The sequence below is a fragment of the Oreochromis aureus genome, linkage group 7, assembly GCF_013358895.1.
Source record: "Oreochromis aureus strain Israel breed Guangdong linkage group 7, ZZ_aureus, whole genome shotgun sequence".
Lineage (NCBI taxonomy): Eukaryota > Metazoa > Chordata > Actinopteri > Cichliformes > Cichlidae > Oreochromis > Oreochromis aureus.
In genome coordinates, this window is record NC_052948.1 from 32,940,064 (window position 1) to 32,958,261 (window position 18,198).

The following is an 18,198-nucleotide window of genomic DNA, read 5'->3' on the forward strand; positions in this document are numbered from 1 at the left end:
CTGCTCTGCATTTCTAAAATCCAGATTAAATTAGGCAGTTTTCTCTAGCAAAAAAACAGCACAAGCATAAGTTACGTACAAATGCTGTACTGCAATATCACATATATTTATGTGAAATTACCACTTAGAAAGAATGTTGGAAGTGACAGAATGTTTGTTTCCTCTCACACAATCATTTATGTCTATGTCAGCTGCCCTGCCGTCACCAGAACGCACCGATAATGGTCCTCTCTGTTGCTATCTAACTGATAATGATAGTAATTTCATTTCAGTTATTTTTTCAAAAAATGTATAACAACAAGTAACAACAGAAATAATTTTTGACAACATAGAATTGAATTAAACAGGAAAATCACAAATTCATGACCAAAAAGGTGTAGACTGAAGCCGTAGACTATCATATCTTCCCTTTTTCCAGAGAATATTCTAAACTAGAACAGTTTTTTAGCTGGATTTTACCAAAACAAAGACCAAAGAAAGTAATAAATGAAGAATAAATAATAACTAATGTTTCCAAAACAGTGATATGAATTGGAGTAGAAGTGGAGAGCGGCACCTTATTGAGAGCTTATGGTGCAGGGCTGGCAACTGTGTTCTATAGAAAGTAGCTTTGATTTGTCCAAAACATTGCTAGATTTGTTGATAAGTACCTAAAAAACTACAGTATCAATAATAACTGCAATAATTAAAATAGATAGTATGAGGACACAAAAGAAGTATATACTGGGGTTTGCTACTGAATACTAGGAAATAGCTGTAAATATATAACAACTTTGGCCAAAAAAAAAAACCTCATGCTGTTCATGTAGCAGCACATTGTTCAGAATAAGAGCCTGCTGGACAAAGGACACTTTGAGGACCTTTAGTCAGTTTCAGATTTCTTTTGTGTGGTGCATTGTGCTGTAGCACTTTGTTAACACCACACAGCTTTCCAGTGTTAACACACTTCAGACTTAACCTCTGCTCACAGCTTTTGAGAACACTGAGCGGTAAAGGAAGCTAGAACACGAGGGAAGGATGTGAGTAAGACAAAAGAAACAGCCCTGAGAAGAAGCCTTAATTAACATGGAGGTGCGTCCTCGAATTTCGCGTTTGTCTCCGGCAGCGTCACTTTGTGACTGCATGTTATCAATCAGCCATTCAGAAGCACAAAGTCACTTTTCACAGTTTAACGTCTATTGCGCTGCAGCTATTTATGCACAAACACACAGTCGATTGTATGTAAAGAGACACACACACACAAACACACAAACACACAAACCAAACACGGCCCGTCACTCAAAGCTGCTCACAAAATGCCTCCAGTCAGGCAAACGGGGATTCAAAATGGCCGACAGTTGGCTGGCGTGTTTGTGTGTGTTTGTGTGTTAGTGTGTGTGTGTGTGTGTACGGGGTGAGGGGAACACAGTGCTCGAGTGTTTTGTGTTGACTGAGATGCTGGCAGCGTCCCAGTGACGGATCCATACAGACGTCAAATAAAGACTGCACTGTTCAGCTGAGGATAGAGACAGTCAGAGGGTAGAGAGGCTGTACGACTGCACCACGACTCTCCAGTGGCGCCATCTTGGAGGTTGACTAGAGAATTAATAGGGTTCAACCAGGACTGATGCTGCATTCATGCCGGAAACCCGTGAACACGAGGAACACCATCTGAAACGCTAACCTGAATGAGCTGTTTTTAACGCAACAACTGAAACCGAATATAGATACAAAGTGTCAGTTTTGGTTTTTTGGTCAACATATCAGATTTTATATCGGGTTCATCAAACTGTTACATATAGTGTGCACTTTCTCATATCTCCACCTCTACTTTAATACCCATCCAGCTCTTGTTACAGTGCTCTGTAAAATATCATGTAAATGCTGTGTAATGGTTACACAGCATGTAACCATTACACTTCAAATTTATAGCAGATGCTTCTATTTAAAATTAAACATTTTATCACAAAAGCATCAGATATCGGCACAGTTTTTTACTTTTTACAAACGTTTAACGTGATGGTTTTAATCTCCACAATATACATGAATGTCAATACTTTTTAAAACTGAAAATAAACCATAAATGTCAAAATCTGGTAAAAGTATTGACTTTAAACAGGACTGTAAGTACATTTCATTTCATAGGTCCCTGTGTTTTCTTGCTTGTAATAGAAACAGCTCGTTTTCAGCAAACATTAGTCCCGTGCTGCGGTGGCACCTTCTGTTTATGTTAAAGTTAAGCATGTTAAGAGGATGGCTGATTATTAAAACAAGCCTTACACTTACTTAAACTTAAAAAAGGTGAAGAATCAGCATTTATGGGTTTAGATTATTATCCTAAAATGAGCTGTAAGTAAATAAATAAATAAAATCTTGTCAAGCAAATAGATGCTATTCCATGCAAGAAATTACCCCTAAAATTATGATTTCGTATAGCAAAGTTCACTATTCCCTTCACAAACTGGCACATTCTGGCAACCAATCATTTATTTATTCTGCCAGCTGTATACCTGTGTACGGGCTCATACGCATTTACCTGTTTGCACCTTTTAACCCCTCCCATCTTCTCATTTCTTCTCCTGCAGCTCTGTCCGGAGGCCTTCAGGGCCAGAGCACCTCCTCCGTCAGCTCGGAGATCAAGTCTGAGGACGAAGGAGACGAGAACCTCCTGCAGGACTCGAAGCCCCTGGACCCCAAGAAAGAGGACCCCGACAGCAAGGAGCTCAAATCTATTGAGAGGTCAAGATCTAGGTAACCCCGCCAACCTCTTAGGCGTTCGCTTCCATCAAAACCCTCAGCTGGGCTGGGACACGCGTTTTCCCAAAACACCTCAGTGCTCGGAGACCTCTCTGGTTCCTTGTGTCATTGATAAAGAGCAAGACAAAAATAGAGCATGCTGAAATTATAAACCACCATGTGATCAATATGGGATAAAGCAGAAGTAATAAAATGCTCAAATAGAAGGTTTCAAGGGGGAAAAAACTAGATAGATACATGAAAAATCAATGTGAAGAACTTAAATAATTGACTTCACCTAAATATGTACTTACTTTAAAGTAAGTACATATTTAAGTCACTTTTTGGAAAAGGACCACAGAGAAGAACTTAAAGCTTTGAGTGTTTTGGGAACCAGCCTCTGGACTTTGATGAAGTGACCAAGTGTGTTGAGAAGCAGCTAAATATTTCAGTAAACAACGAGACTTTGTGTACAGAGTCCGTGTTCACCTGGCATCTCCCTTTTTAACTCAGCCGCTCGTCATTTTTATAAGTTACGGCGCTGTTGAGGGAGGAGCAGAGGTTCCTGGTGGACATGCAGCTCCTGTTTGATCCCGTCAGTCTCTCCATGGTCTTGAGCCTGGTTTTAACTGTTTCTCACACACGAGAGTAGAGCCCGCAGTCAATATTCTCAAAGAAGTGTTGTCTCGCTGTGTCAGGGTCGGGAAATCAACTGCAATGAAAACACTTATGGATATTCTTGCTGTTGGCGAGAAAGCTTAATGTTTTAAAGGTGTGAAACCTACTCATTATGAATGTAAACACTTAAGCAAGCGAAATATGAAGTGATAGAAAGTGTTTGGTTTTTTTCCCGTCCTGGATGCAGTGGAGCAGCCTTCAGCCCTCCAAAGATAAACAAGCTGTTTATCGTGGTTTCTTTTCACCTGGAGGACGACTCAATCGGAAACATTTGGATCCTAAACCCAGAAATTTGTACATGATGGTGGCGGTCATGTTGATGATTATGAGGTTGATGATACTGAAGGTTTTTGAAGATGAAGATGAGGAACATAATACTTGTTTTTTTTAACTGATGCTTTTTTTTTACAGGGTTTGGGAACATATTGTCATGTGATCCAGCAGGAAAGCACACATTTGTATAACTTTTTAACTAAAACTGCCATAAAAATTGAATTTTTTACCGGCAGGGGTGTGCATTCTGATTTTCTGTGCATCTTTGCAGAGGAATTGCACGGATTGCCTACTTAAAAAACTACATACATATATCTGATTGTCTTTCTCGACATAAACTGAGCACGCTTTCTTATTGTCTTCTTATAAACTCGCTCACTCTTAATTTGTCAGCAGAATGCAGCATGGCACATGATTAGCAGCAGTGAGTGACCCAGTGTCCTGAAAGGGTTCAAAGTGACAGAATACAGAAGGCAGAGATTTGTGAAAACGCCCTTTAGCCCTAAGTTGAAGTGACCAGCTTTGTATCCAGGCAACCATATGCACAACTAATCACGTGATCACATGAGTTAAAAAAATCTGTGGTAAAAGTTGTTATTATTTCGACTGTTATTGCACCCCAGAAGATTGCCAGACACCCCCTACTTACCACACCTCTGCGTCTGGCTCCTCAGCTCATTGAGACTAGCACCTTGTGGATGTTTTCATTATATACTAAACACACTCTCCAAATTTGACAGTCTGTTTAAGCCACAGATTTTCCCATGTCTACCTGTTGTTGCGCTGTGACACATCAGAGTCACTCCCCATGTACAGTGCTGCTTGCTTTTTCAGTCCCTGAAGAGAAACTCAAACTTTATTCAGTTTGTATTTAAGATGTGAGTTTTTTCTAGCCTAACAAACCTGAGTTATAGATATTTCTCAAAGGTAAGAACGCTTAAACAATCACGAGGGCGCTAAAAGACTTGTCAGTCTCATAACCACTGCAGAGATCAAGTGGAATAAGCCAGTTTTGTTTTGCTGTTTACCACCAAATAAACTAGCTTAGCTAGTGACAGCTAGTTAGAAATATTAAAAACATTCCAGGCTTTGATATTATATACATTGTATGTATTTAGTTATTATGGATTGATTCTAGATACATAAAACATCTTGAAGACTAAAAGAGCCTTCATTGTCACTCTGCTGAAGAGATGCTGTATATTTCAACTTTGAACAAACAGTGTTACAATACTGTAGTATACAGTGTGTGCTGTAAAACACAAATACCTTCTGATGAGTTACCAAAAGTGATATGGAAGTAGCATGACCAGCTGATCCCAGTGCTGAGTGGGAGAACTAATCTAATTAGTGCTGCTGTGCAAACAGCAGTCTGTGTGCGTGCTGCTGAAGAAAGTCTCTCCCACCAGCACTGCATCAGATTGATTTCTATTATTACTGTGATGCAAGTGAGCCACTATTATTAGCTTTTTTATGTTTTTACCTAGTGGATTTAAGAGGGCAAGCAAAGTAAACAGAGTTCCATGTCAGCAATTTATTTCTGTTTTTTCCATGTTAGTCTTCTTTATTTCAAGCATTATCTTCAAACTGCTGCTTGATGTGACCCCACATCAAGCAGAGAATATGTGGCAAAGTAAATAAAAAACAGAGTAGCCCTTGAAACTGCCAGAATGCATCCCAGCATGGTGTCTGTTCCCAAACCCTGCTGTTGTTGTGTAACCTTGCTTCTGCAAACCTGCAGCACTCTAGGTTTGTATTAAAACGAGACAGGTATGCAAACACCACCTTCATCTTCAAATCCTCCCCCTCGCTCTCCTCTTCTCCCGCCTTCATCCCCTGCTTCCTCTTCCATTTCTCGTCCTTGTTTTCATCGTTGGTCTCTGTAGCAACAATGACGATGAGGACCTGACTCCAGAGCAGAAGATGGAGAGAGAGAGGGAGCGAAGGATGGCCAACAACGCACGGGAGCGTCTTCGCGTCCGCGACATCAACGAGGCGTTCAAGGAGCTGGGCAGGATGGTCCAGCTGCACCTGAAGAGCGACAAACCTCAGACAAAGTTGCTGATCCTGCACCAGGCCGTGGCTGTCATCCTCAGTCTGGAACAACAAGTCCGAGGTTGGTTTCAAGTGAAGCACTGCATTACAGCACGTACATTTGCCTTGTATGTATTTTAGGAAATGAAGTGGTAATAAAATATGGACATAGCTTCCGGATCTGAAAAGTGAAGCCAATGAGGAAGTGATTTAAACCTGTGTTAAAGTGTATTAGAAAACCTCCCTTCAGCTCGCTTGCTCTGTGGTCTCAGTAATGACTTTCCTGATGAGTTTATGGTCTCATTGACTGTAATTTAGTTTGTATAAAGCAGATAAGAAGTTTTCATTTATTCCCGTCAAACAACCTGAAAATAAACCAATAAAATTGTCAGTGACCTTGAACCCTCTTCTTAAAAGATATAACTGCTTTTACATATATGTCTTATTCTCAACAAATAGCATGAAAAACTAACTAGAGGCCTTTTTGGAAAGAAACAGAACTGAAAACATGCTTGAAAATGGCTTGGTCTGAGGGAACTGTGTTACTTCCTGGTTTTAAAGAAAGGCAAAAGAAATGTGTTTTAAGCAGTTTACCATGATTGAATTAGGCTTCAACCAAATCCCACTTACAAATATAAGGTTTCTAAAAAAAGTGTATATACTCTTATGTTGGGTCAGTTTTGAGGTTTTCTGTCTAAAATGTTCCCTGAGATCTCCAGATGTTTCCGTCAGATAAAAGCACGATTTGATTCTGACTTTAAACCTGCAGGTTTAGGTGATAACACATATACATGTAGTCTCCCAGGGTCTCCAGGAGAGGGCAGTAGCAGCACCTGTTGATTGTGTTCTTCTAGACCGTAGTTGTGGGTTCTTGCCATCAGTCTGTGGGGATCGATGAATCCAGCCGAAGGAGAAACCTCACTGAGTAACGGACATAAGAGAAAGCACCTGAAAACCATTCTCTGTCTCCTTCTGTCCAGAGCGAAACCTGAACCCAAAGGCGGCCTGTCTGAAGCGCCGCGAGGAGGAGAAGGTCACCGTGACATCAGACGGGACTCCCCTCTCACTGGCCGCAGCGCACCACTCCGCCGCCGCCATGGGTGATGGGCCGAACCCCATGGGACAAATGTAAAACGCAGCAACATCTCCTCCCCCCTGAATGGTCAGAAGATTTCACTTATAAACTAATCTGCTGTTGTACCTTTAACTCAAACCAGAGAATCAGTCATTCAAAAAAACAGTGCAAAAATATAATTGAAAGAATCTCATCACAAATCACAAGCAGAAAAAACATGCATGCAGTGACGATAATTTAAGCTCAGTAGTGTGAAGTCAATTCTTGTGTTTTGGCTTTTAGTTAATAAATTGGACGTTTCTGTTTGTAGGGCTGTCTCCACGCATGGCAAGTTATAATTTGTTCATCACATGCCTGCCATTCCTTCATGTGCTGTCTGTGTACTTTTTAACTATTTCAAGCATTACAATACAACATGAGAAATCTCTTTGTCCTCACACCACAACTAGAAATATAACATTATTTTTAATGGGATCGATACAGTGAACTGGTCAACAATAAGATCGCCATTTAAGATCTCCTGGTTTCCCAGAATAAAAGCTATAAAATCTAATATGTCCACACTGAATCATTACTTATACTGGATTATTAGCAAAATTCTTTATTTGTTGAAATTCTGCTGTGTTTGGGAATTTATGTTTAAGGCTACACCCAAACAGTAAGTTTATTCTGTGTGTGCAGTAAAGAATAGAGCTGAGTCAGGACCACTATAGTTCCATCTCCAGTCATTTATTTTTGATGGCATGGCTGTGCTCTGGGACTATGCCACCCTTATGTCTGCATACACATAAACCTGGAGGTAGGAAAAGCAGATCACAGCACAATAATTTAGTCAGATCCAGCATGAAAAGAGGAGCTGGGTTGCAAAGTGGCTTGTAGATCTGCATTATCTGTGTGGGTAGGCTAACACAGCGTAAATAGAATGACCTTTATGATATTTGCTTATTGGGCATGTTTGAAGGGTATGAGCTGATGTGAGCTGCTAGGAATGTGGCTGAGTGTGATTACTCGATTTTATGAGCTTGAATTTAAAAACAAAATAATCAGGCTGAGATTGAAATAAATTGGTTCCTGAACTGCACTCACATATTTTTTATATTTTGGTTTTTATATTATTAATTTTCAGATGGCAAAAAGCAGAATTGTTGTTTAAAAGGTTACAACTTACACAGACAGCATGTGAATCAAATGTCCCATTATTTGACTGAATTTGAAGAACAGAGCATATTTAGGCTGACTAAAAACAGAAGCCAAGCACATGAGAGAGTTTCTGTCTGGTCTGGGTACACATTAACAACAGATTGGCAGTAAGTGCGATTTTTAATGTGTGATTGTGTGTTTGTCACTGTTTTTGAATTGAACTTGTGTCGTACAGTCAGATTGCTTTTGTGTTTGCATGTATTAATGTGTAAGTGAGCTTCTTTACTGATGTTCTGTAGCCTTGAAGTAGTAAAGGTGTTTGATGAGGAGGAGGCGTCACCAAAGACAAAACCACAGTTTCTCTGCAAAGAATTTGCAGTGAAGGGAATAAAATAACACCTTCACTGAATTATTTATACGCTTCACCTTCTTAGCACAATCATGACTCTGGTAACTTTAAGTGGGATGAACCAGATGCACCAAAACGTTTATGTGTGTTATTGTCAGTGTATAGTATCTATCGGTGAATATAGTAGGCTAACAATACTTGCATGAATATATTAATATCTGACTTTCTCCTTGTTTTATATTTCTGATCATTAACTATGAGTTGAGCTCCTTTGGCCTCTGTTTATTCCCAGTAAATAAATTCTGTAAAATAAATTTATAATAACATATTTATGAACTGGAAACTTGTTTCTATTAATTAAACTCTGACATCCAGAAGTCAGTGTATGAATTCGAGAAAAACTCCCCTCTTTGAGTGACATCTATAAGTTTTCAAACATTTGTCGCGGCTCGCCAATAACTAAGAGCCATGGAAATTGGACTTGCTATTGTCATTCAGATTCAGATAGGCTCAGGAAAAAATGCACAAAAGCTATCTGGCAAAAAGCTTTTCCCATAGAATCAAATACTGCTGTTCTCTCCAATATTGCTACTACTGCCGGATTATGCACATTGCTTCCATTAGCACCTGTGCCTTGAAGCAGCAGCAATATTGCAACACAACAGTTGCCCTTAAGAGAGTGATCTGAGAGGTCTGCATTAGGAGGTTTGAGAGGAGGTGGATAAATTTGTCAGTCAGGAGGATAAAGTTCACATTTTATGCACATTCATTTCCGTTTGAACTGCTTTTTACTTTCGCTTTCGCTTACTGCTTAGTAGACACCAAAATTACCTGGTTAGGTTAATAAAAATTCAACTTTCAGAGCATTAACCCTTCGCGCTGAAAGATTGCACTTTGGCATTGGCCTTAGTAATACACAGTATGTGTTGGGAGTCATCCCAGTCTCACTAGTACCATCAGTTTGTTGCATCACGGTACCACTGCACCTTATGCATAGCTTTGAGGTTGCAGCAGCTTTGACAAAACTGCAGTATTTGACATCCTGGGAATTAAAAATTCTGGCTGGTCCAGAATGAATCATATTAGTCATAATCATCAAAACATGTACTTTTACTAAAAGTAGTATTCTCTGGTCTTTCCTCTGATATCAGTATCGGCTTATTTGTCTGTTTTTTCCTTTATTGTCTCTCCAGGTCCAAGGTGCCAGAGTTCATCAAGATGATGAGTGACCACTTCCTCTGAAGGCATTTCCATGACAACCTGGCAATCGATCAAAACTGTTGTTGCTTCAGCCTGACCAATCAGTTTCTCTGGAACCCCAACCTGACCAATCAGATCAGCCTTTTTCTCTCCTCTCGTCTGTCGTCTCTGACCCTCCTCTCTGTCATCGTCTCCTTCTTCTATCAAGAACACAAACTGCAGAGTCACGTTAGTTGCTTTCGTCACTTTGCATCTCCAGCTGAAGTGAACTGGATGCTTCTTTGCGGAAACCTAAAAAAATGGCCGCTGTGACATGGCTGCTATGAAGCGGCAGCTTTTGACACAAAGTGACACCAATGGACAAGTCTTTGGAATCACACCATCGAAGAAACTTCTTCTTGTGCTACATGTTTTATCAGCATTCCCAGTTTTAAAGAACAAAAGGGTTCTATATAAATATATATAGTATATATATACATATATATATATATAATTATATATATATATGAGAAAAGGAAAAAATAATAAAACATTTATACTGCACGCGGGCAGTGAGGAGGGAAGGGGTTGGGGAGGGATGTTCAGAATGACACAAAACATATCACAAAGTGTTTAAAGAGATTTTTTGTAACAAAAGCAACATTGCGCAGCTGTTGTTGAATGCAGCTCCAGCGCATCTCTGACTGAATGGCAATCTAACGCCACACTGTGGATGAAGCTGTGCCTGATCTCCTCTTGGATGCAAACCAGTCAGATAGATACACACGGAGAAACAAAGGAAACAAAACTAAGAAATGAACACAGGCTGCAAACTCAGACACAAACAGTAAGCAAATTTCCAACTATAAATCAAAATGAAGAAAACATTAGGACACCAAATGTGTTGCAATCATGCAGCTTTTCAAAGGTGCTTGAATTGCTGACGGATTTGAATGAAAACTTTTTCCAATGCTTGACTATCAGAGGCATCTAGAAAGAAGCAGGGCCAACAAGAAGTGACGACTTCTTCCCTTTCTAATGCATTCCCTTACAAAGTGCAAATATTTGCATTGTCAGTGTAAAAGAACCTGAACATTAGTGCTCCTTGCTGGTGCACACATTGAGTTTTTGGAGACTGCAAACTTGTGTAAAGTTATTGTGTGAACACAAATCCAAAAGCCAGGATATTTGTACCCAAATGACCCGTGTGTATCTACTGGGAGGAAGGGAGTTCTTAAGGGAATCAATCACTGAATCAGTCAATCAGCGAGTGACTCCAGAGGGACTGGGGAATATTGATGAATTACAATGGATAGACAGAAAAGAAAAATGATGCAGAAATAGGAAAACTGTACTGTTAAATGCGGCAGGAAGGAAAGGCTTTCATGGCATCCTCGTTTTAGATTGTTGTTGTGGGTTCAAATTACAGAAAGAGCTGTAGAGCAAACATCCTGAATCAGTCTTTTGTCAGCTATCCAATGACAAAGTTTGAGAGTGGTATCCAGACTGTTACTGAAATCGAAGGATTGCTGAACAGATGGTTGAGGGGACGGACAGATGACAGGAAAGATTTTTCAATTGACGAAGTGGGTTAGAGCTGGCCTGATCACTGGAGTGAATTCTATTCCATGATTAGCACATTCCCTGAAGGCCTGAACTCTGAGAGTTGGTATGAAGGGGATTAAAAGCTAGAGGGAGAGAAAAGGAAAAGCAGAGAATCCACTGGTTTCAATGACTAATGACGCTGCAGGGGAAGTAAGGGAACAGTCATCAGGGCAAGGGGTGTGTAATTCTTTTCAAGGGTGCAAGCAGCAGTTGTGAAACCATTCCTGTGTTTGAGTCATTTGATTCCCTTATTTCCTGATTGATCTTAGCCCTAAATATCTAACCCAGCCTCCAAATTCAGAGAGCTTGGGTAGGGGGGACTTTCCAATTGACACTTGCTGGCTGGGGACAACTCTCTGGCCTTGTGTTCATTTTGGCCTTTCGTCCATAGGCAAAAGTAGTTTTCACAAGTTACCTTTTACTATAAGGATAAAGAAGAAACTATTTGCAGTGCTGATGTGGCAGATAGGGAAAGCAGAGGTTTTGTGGCTTGTGACGTTAGTGCTTCCAATTGGTGTTTAGGGGTAGCCTGTTGGTTTGGCATGCCCTTGACAGTGCTTCAGTTGTGGATGTTATCTTTTAAACAGTGTGGATGGGGTTGGGGGAGGGAGGGGGGGATGACAATGAAAAATTGAGATGTTTTGCCAGACTTGGTGTTACATTGATGACTGCCAGCATTTTGAATAGCTTTTAGATTAGATCAGGAGGCCTGTTTGAAACAATGACCACCCAGATTCCCGGACTGGACCGGGGGAAACTGCACACCGAAGTAGCAGTTTTAGCACCTGGTCATGTTCCAACATAACAACTCACAGCACAGTTGGTGCTCCTGCTCCTGAAACAAATATGAGCCGACTCTGGCTTGTGTCTGTAACTACCAGAATGAGGAAGGTTTCAGGTTTTACCGGTTTTATCTTTAGCATTAGCTACAATTAGCTGCCCTTAACAGCTTTGAGGCTGTTAAGGGCAGCTAATTGCCGCTAATTCCAGTTTGAAAGTCCAACTGATAATATGTTACTTTACTCTTTACTCAAAGTGTGTTCAGTTCTATGCCATGTTTCTTGATTTGATAGTAGTAGATGATAAAAGGAACAGGAGCAGGAAAAATCATGATGTCGGAGGTTATGACCACTCAAGTGAGAATTGGAATTAGTAGATAAATCAAGGCTACTGATAATATCTGCAAGAATTGTGGCATAAGTCTGGAAGTCCCCCCTTCACACCAGTTTGAACCACGGTTTGAACCCCTCTAAGTCCAAGCCTATGTTTAATCCCCAGTCCCAGTGCTCTGCTGACCCTAGCCTTATGAGCCCTGAACTAGAGTCTATAGCCCCTCTTCCCAGCCTCTTGCCCCACTTAAGCGGTCCCACAGATGCAATTTGAACATTCACACTTCTACCAATGTGCCTTTTTAGAGTTCATATCATTCGAGTTGCCAGAGGAGGACATTTACCTGGTCTTTTAATAGGATGCAAGCTTAGGGAAACCTGTTCTTAGTCGTTAGGTTCTATGCAGTCAGGTTTTTTACCAGACCTGGGAATTTGAAAAAAGCTAAAAAGGAAAAAAAAAAGTATTTTTTGGATAAAAAAAAAACTAAACTGTATTTAATGTACTGTACGCTTATATGTAAGTAGACAGCGTGTTCTGGCTTCAAGCCAATGGGACAGATGCTTGATTTAGCAAGACTACCCCCCATCCCAGTCCTCCCCATCCCCCAACTCCAGCCCCACTTTCCTGTTCCGAGCCCCAACCCTGTTTCCACGGTGAACAACGCGTCTCTTCTTGTATTATAGCTTATCAGCTTTTTATCAATATTTGATCGGCTTGTCCATGAGCCAATGTAGTCTTCAGTACAAAGTGTGTGGTTGTATGTTGTAAAACTAATTTTCTTTTTTGTTCCCCCTCCCTCTCTCTTTCTCTCTCTTGCTCTCTTTTATAAGAAGAATCTTTTCTCTTATTACTTTTTTTGTCTGTTCTGGTTTACATGTCTATTACAGAAAATGTAAAAAACAAAACAAAAAAAAAGACAAACACAAAAAAAACACAATTCGCTATCCGGCAGCATTGTTAACTGTCGGTGGTCATTTTGACGCGGTTAAAATTCTACCCAATCAACAGGAAGGCACGGAAACTGGAAAAGAATCTATTTGAATAAATCAATCTATATATAAATGTACAAAAAAATATATACAATATATAACGAGGGTGCCGTTTTCTGTTATTTTTTTAATTTTCCGTTGCAAAGGGAGTATTTGCTTGGCAAGGAGTTCTTTTCTCAAAGACTGAACTGGCGGAAGTTGGCGAGGCCCCTCAGTGTTATAAATTTTCAACTGACTTCGTTGTATTCTCCGTTGTTGCCACCCTCTGACTAGTACGGCACCCTGCGCAGGACAAAATGGGACCGGAGTTCCATCAGCTCCATTCACTGCTATCTATCCAAGGCAACAACAACACACAGACATTTGTAAATTGTATGCAACAAAATGGCAAACTTTACCATTATTTTGAAATTGTGTATGTAAAAGTTATATTTTTACATGTAGACTGTTGTTATTTTGTGTTTAGAAATATGTTGTATTGGTTTTTTTCTTTTGTTAAAAGATGAAAAAGTAAAATTCAGTGTGTGTTGAAAAAATGTGTCACATTGAAAATGTAGTGAGGTCAAAAGTTCAGAAATCAGTTTTTTTAATTATTATTTTTCAATATTATGTTTATATCTGTGGGGGGCATTTTGAGGGTTAGAGGGAGGAATCAGAAATCATGAAAGGGATATGACATTAATTCTCCATGCCTCATGACATTACATTTTTAATTGTATTTTTTCGCAGAGATGTGTGTAAATAGCCATCAGCCATTTTCTGTGGGGTGAAGATTTGCCAGTGAGACACGATGATCATGATGATGAACTTGTTTTGATTTTTTAGTGCGGTCGTATTCGTCCGGTTACAGTAGCCAGGTGCCAAGTTTTTGTTTCGATCAGTGGTGCTCTGTACTGTTTGTGGTTTTGGTTGGCAACATCTGAAGTGTAACTCAAACTGTCGTCTCCGCTTGCATCAAGCATCACTTGTACCAGAGCCGATGTTAGTCATTTGTTTTGCGCAATTTAAGAAATTTGTTTTAAATTTCTTTAAAAAAAATAATAATTCAAATTTTTTGCAATAACAAAGAAATTGAAAATCTGAAACATAAGCGATGATGAAATCTTGACTGAGGTACCCAAAGAGTGTTCACAATTTGCATTGATTTTGTCGCCAGGTTGCGAGCCAGCTCTGACTGCTGTGCATGTATTTTCCTTATGATGGCATATAAATGTGGATGAAAAAAAAGATCCTTAACACCTGATTCAAGATTAATGGGAACATTTTGTTTGGAGATTAGAGCTTTGCTAAAGCTCCGGTTACACGGGACTAAAGACTGGCTGGCAATTCCCTGGCAACCACAGATCACTAAGAAAAAAATGTGTATTCCCCAACCAGTTGAGAGTGGTTGCTCAAGAGTTCTTGCATTTGCTAGGGAAAACTGTTTGCAAAGAGCTTTATGGTGTTGCACTGAAAACCTCCTTGTGATTGCGTTGGTTGCTAGCAGAATACAACGGTAGTTGTAGTTTACATGGCGATGTGGACTCACCAGCTACTTGCCAAATGGTAGTAAAACTGTGGAAAGTGCAATGCAAACAACAGCTATGTGAATTTAAAGTAAAAGTTGAGCATTTTGGAAAAATAATGTTGGCTGCAGAGGTTAAGCATAACTTTTCCAAGTTTCACTATGATTTGTCCACATCATCCATGCAAATTGCAGACAACCATGGCAATCTATTCAGGTCAGTTGAATTTTATTTATATAGCCCCAAATCACAACAACAGTTGAGTCAAGGCACTGTAGCGACTGAAGCAATCATAAGGAGGTTTTTTTGTACAGCGCCCTCTTTGCGATCAATTGTAATTAACAGCTGTCAGCAACCACTTTGCTTATCGACCAGAGGTTGCCAGGTTGCCAACCGGACTTTGAGGCCAGTCTGACTGAGGCCTAATATAAAGAAGCAGGTCATCAGCAAATAATCGTATCAGCTATTTCCCCAAAAAGAACTCAGATGATGTGCAAGGCAGTTTCAGTCATTTGTTTCTAGTGTTTGCCATTGAAATTGAGCCTTTTTGTCAGCAGGAAAAGCTACTTAGAATTGGACCTAGGTTAAACACAAGGATTGAATCTGTCAGTGCAAGTGCTACATGTATTTTTTAAGTAATGTTATTTTTGCGATGCTTCATTTCATATTTTCTCTTTGTTATATAATCAAGTCATCTCCAGAATTACAGTACCTTCATTTTTTGTTACCCCTGGTGTTCTTATTAGCCAAAATGTTAACATTTTTGTTTCTTTTTCCTCCTTGTTGTACATACACACCTCATTTCTCTTTTTCAGTGACTGTGCCATGAGCTTTGTAATCTGTTACTCTGTACCAGTTTTACTGCAATAATGAGTTGAATTCAAAATGGCCACTCCTGTCCTTTGTTTTTCCAGGAAACGTTTTTCTATTTTCTCACAACTCTAAGGCTAAGTGAGCATTTGGGTACATTCCACAGATGAGCACTTGCCAAGATCAGTAGCACAATAAAGTTGGTATATTTGTATCATAGAAAAATGCAGTTTCAAAAGATTTAAAAAAAAAATATACTCAACATTTTTCCAGACGACTTCCTGCATAACTTATCATAAATGGAAATAACAAATGAACAATCAGTTTTTCCACTGCCAGAAAGAGTGCATTTAAAATTCCTCACAATATTTATGATAATTTCTTTATGCTGTCTTATCAGTTTCATATTCATAAATCAGTGAACCCACACTAGTATTTTAGCTGTTTTGTGTTGTGCTGATGAAGGCACATAAAGGTTATTTCACATTTCAAAAGGGCCTATATGAAGAAAAAGAGCACACAGCCAAGAGATTTTCTAATTTCTGAGACAATCTGAAGTAAATCTCTTTTAGACAGCGATAGTTTAGTGTTCAATGCTATGAGAAGAAAATCAAAAAATTTCTGTCAATTCCAGATTATTTGCTCATAGTTGAAATCACTGATGTTAAGTGCCAGCTAACCATTCCTAGCACACATTTTCACCCATATCCAGTAAGAAGATGGTTATCGGTTTTATCTTTGTGCATCCAAAGTGTTACCAGGTGTATGATAGTTATTGTATTTGTACAATAAGTTAGCTCTTTGTACAATGTACAATCAATAATTCTAAAAACCCCTAAATGTATGATCATTTTGATGTCATAGTGTCATCATCTTTTTTTCCATAAGAGTAAAATGTTACAGAACTAATTTGGAAACAGTCTGATTATTTATCTCCAGCAGTCATCACTCAGAGCTTTTTCGTATGTCACAAGTTACTTTTGTTGAACACAGCTGTCCTCAAGTTGTATTCAATAAGGTTTATGGTACAAAATTAATGACCTATTTGCTTATGTGCCAGGATGCTGAGTATGTCCTGCAACCTAAAAAAAAAAAGCAATCCAGTGCATTTGTTACCATGAATAATGAACTACAGCTTTAAACATCTTTATAATTCATAGACACTCAAATTACATTTTGGGGGTTTTAATATGTGGAAGTTACCCTCTGAAATAAAGTAATTGTGTAGTGTTAAAATTATACATGCTTACAGAGTTTTGGCTACAGAAGAACTTTCTAACCTAGCTTAGCATAAAGAATAGAGTAGCACCATCAAAACTTACACATTCAACCATTTTAAAGTTAGCTAGCTGTCTGGTTACAATTACAGCTGAGTCAACCGAGTGTTTGCTGACAGCAGTCATGACCTCGCTCAAACCTGATGACCTCACTAAACGGACAGGACTTTTGACAAGCTGTATACAGCAGCTGCAGGTCAACAAACAGCTCTTAATGCTAACTACTGCAAAAACCACAATGTCCTAATTTAACATTCCTATTGCTACACCTGCCTAATAAACACAACACACCCAATGCTGAATACATATTGAACATTATATGTGGGTGTCAGATAGTGCCATACATTTACCACCAAGCATGTGGAGAAATGGTGAAATATGCATTTAGAAAGAGCTTGGGGTTTATTGATAACTAACTCAGACCACACTTATGTTTGCAATTCTCCACCAAAAACTTTGGAAACATTTCCATTACATTGGAAATGAGTATAATAGACCTTCAATACACCTCTTCCTTTGGTGGTAAATTCAGTTCAGTTCAATTCAATTCAATTTTATTTATACAGCACCAAATCACAACAACAAGGCGCTTTATATTGTAAGGCAGACCCTACAATAATACATACAGAGAAAAACCCAACAATCATATGGCCCCCTTTGAGCAAGCACTTTGGCCACAGTGGGAAGGAAAAACTCCCGTTTTACAGGAAGAAACCTCCGGCAGAACCAGGCTCAGGGAGGGGAGGGGCCATCTCCCACGACCGGTTGGGGTGAGAAAAGCATTAATTTGATTTCCAATGGACTTCTGGGATATACATAGCTCAATCTGATTTTTGATTAAAATGTCATTTCTTTGGGTCAAAATAGAATAACTAGTACAGCTGCCTCCACATTCCTATTCCAACCTATAAATGCTCCACTCACACACAGCCCTATAGATTATTGATGACCCCTTAGCAACCTCTGGTCACTAAGGAAAAATGTGTATTCACCAACGGGTTGGTGAGTGGCTCCCGAAACCTCCTTGTAATTGCTATGGTGGCTAACAGATTGTTAATCACCTGTAGTTACAAAGTAAAAATTGCACCTTACTGCCACAACCAACATCTTTCAAAAGGTGAACCTTTATTTCAAACGTTTTTATAAATGTTATCTGTTTACAGGTTGTGTCTCTACCACTCGGTGAGCAGTTGCCAAGTGTGTGCAGGCAAGTCAGCTTTTTCCAAGCAAACTAAAGGTGACTGTGGCAATCTGCTAGCGACCAAAGCAACCACAGGTGAGGTCAAAAAGAGGGTGCAGCACCCTCTTTAAGACCACACCTGTCAGCAACCACTCGCCAACAAATTTTCCCTTGCAACCTGAGGTTCCCAAGCAGTCACGGTCTGGTATCTCGGCCTGGGTGAAGTCTAAGGGATGATTTAAGGGTCTGAAACCAAGATATACTTTTTTGGACCCAAAA

The 18,198-nt window shown here is 39.5% G+C and overlaps 1 protein-coding gene across 6 annotated transcripts in view; it reads left to right on the forward strand.

Moving 5' to 3' along the window:
* The window catches only part of LOC116324929 (transcription factor 4), a 237,011-nt gene extending 221,471 nt beyond the window's left edge, over window positions 1–15,540 (forward strand). For 5 of the 6 annotated variants that reach the window (XM_039615271.1, XM_039615273.1, XM_039615272.1 and 2 more), the window contains 4 exons: window positions 2,565–2,718; window positions 5,553–5,782; window positions 6,681–6,828; window positions 9,458–15,540. In XM_039615271.1, the coding sequence (XP_039471205.1) occupies window positions 2,565–2,718; window positions 5,553–5,782; window positions 6,681–6,828; window positions 9,458–9,506 (581 nt within the window). In that variant the 3' untranslated portion in view covers window positions 9,507–15,540. Of the gene's footprint in view, window positions 1–2,564; window positions 2,719–5,552; window positions 5,783–6,680; window positions 6,863–9,457 lie in introns of all 6 variants that reach the window. The other variant, XM_031745715.2, reaches the window with a different exon arrangement.
* The last annotated feature ends 2,658 nt before the right edge of the window (window positions 15,541–18,198 follow it).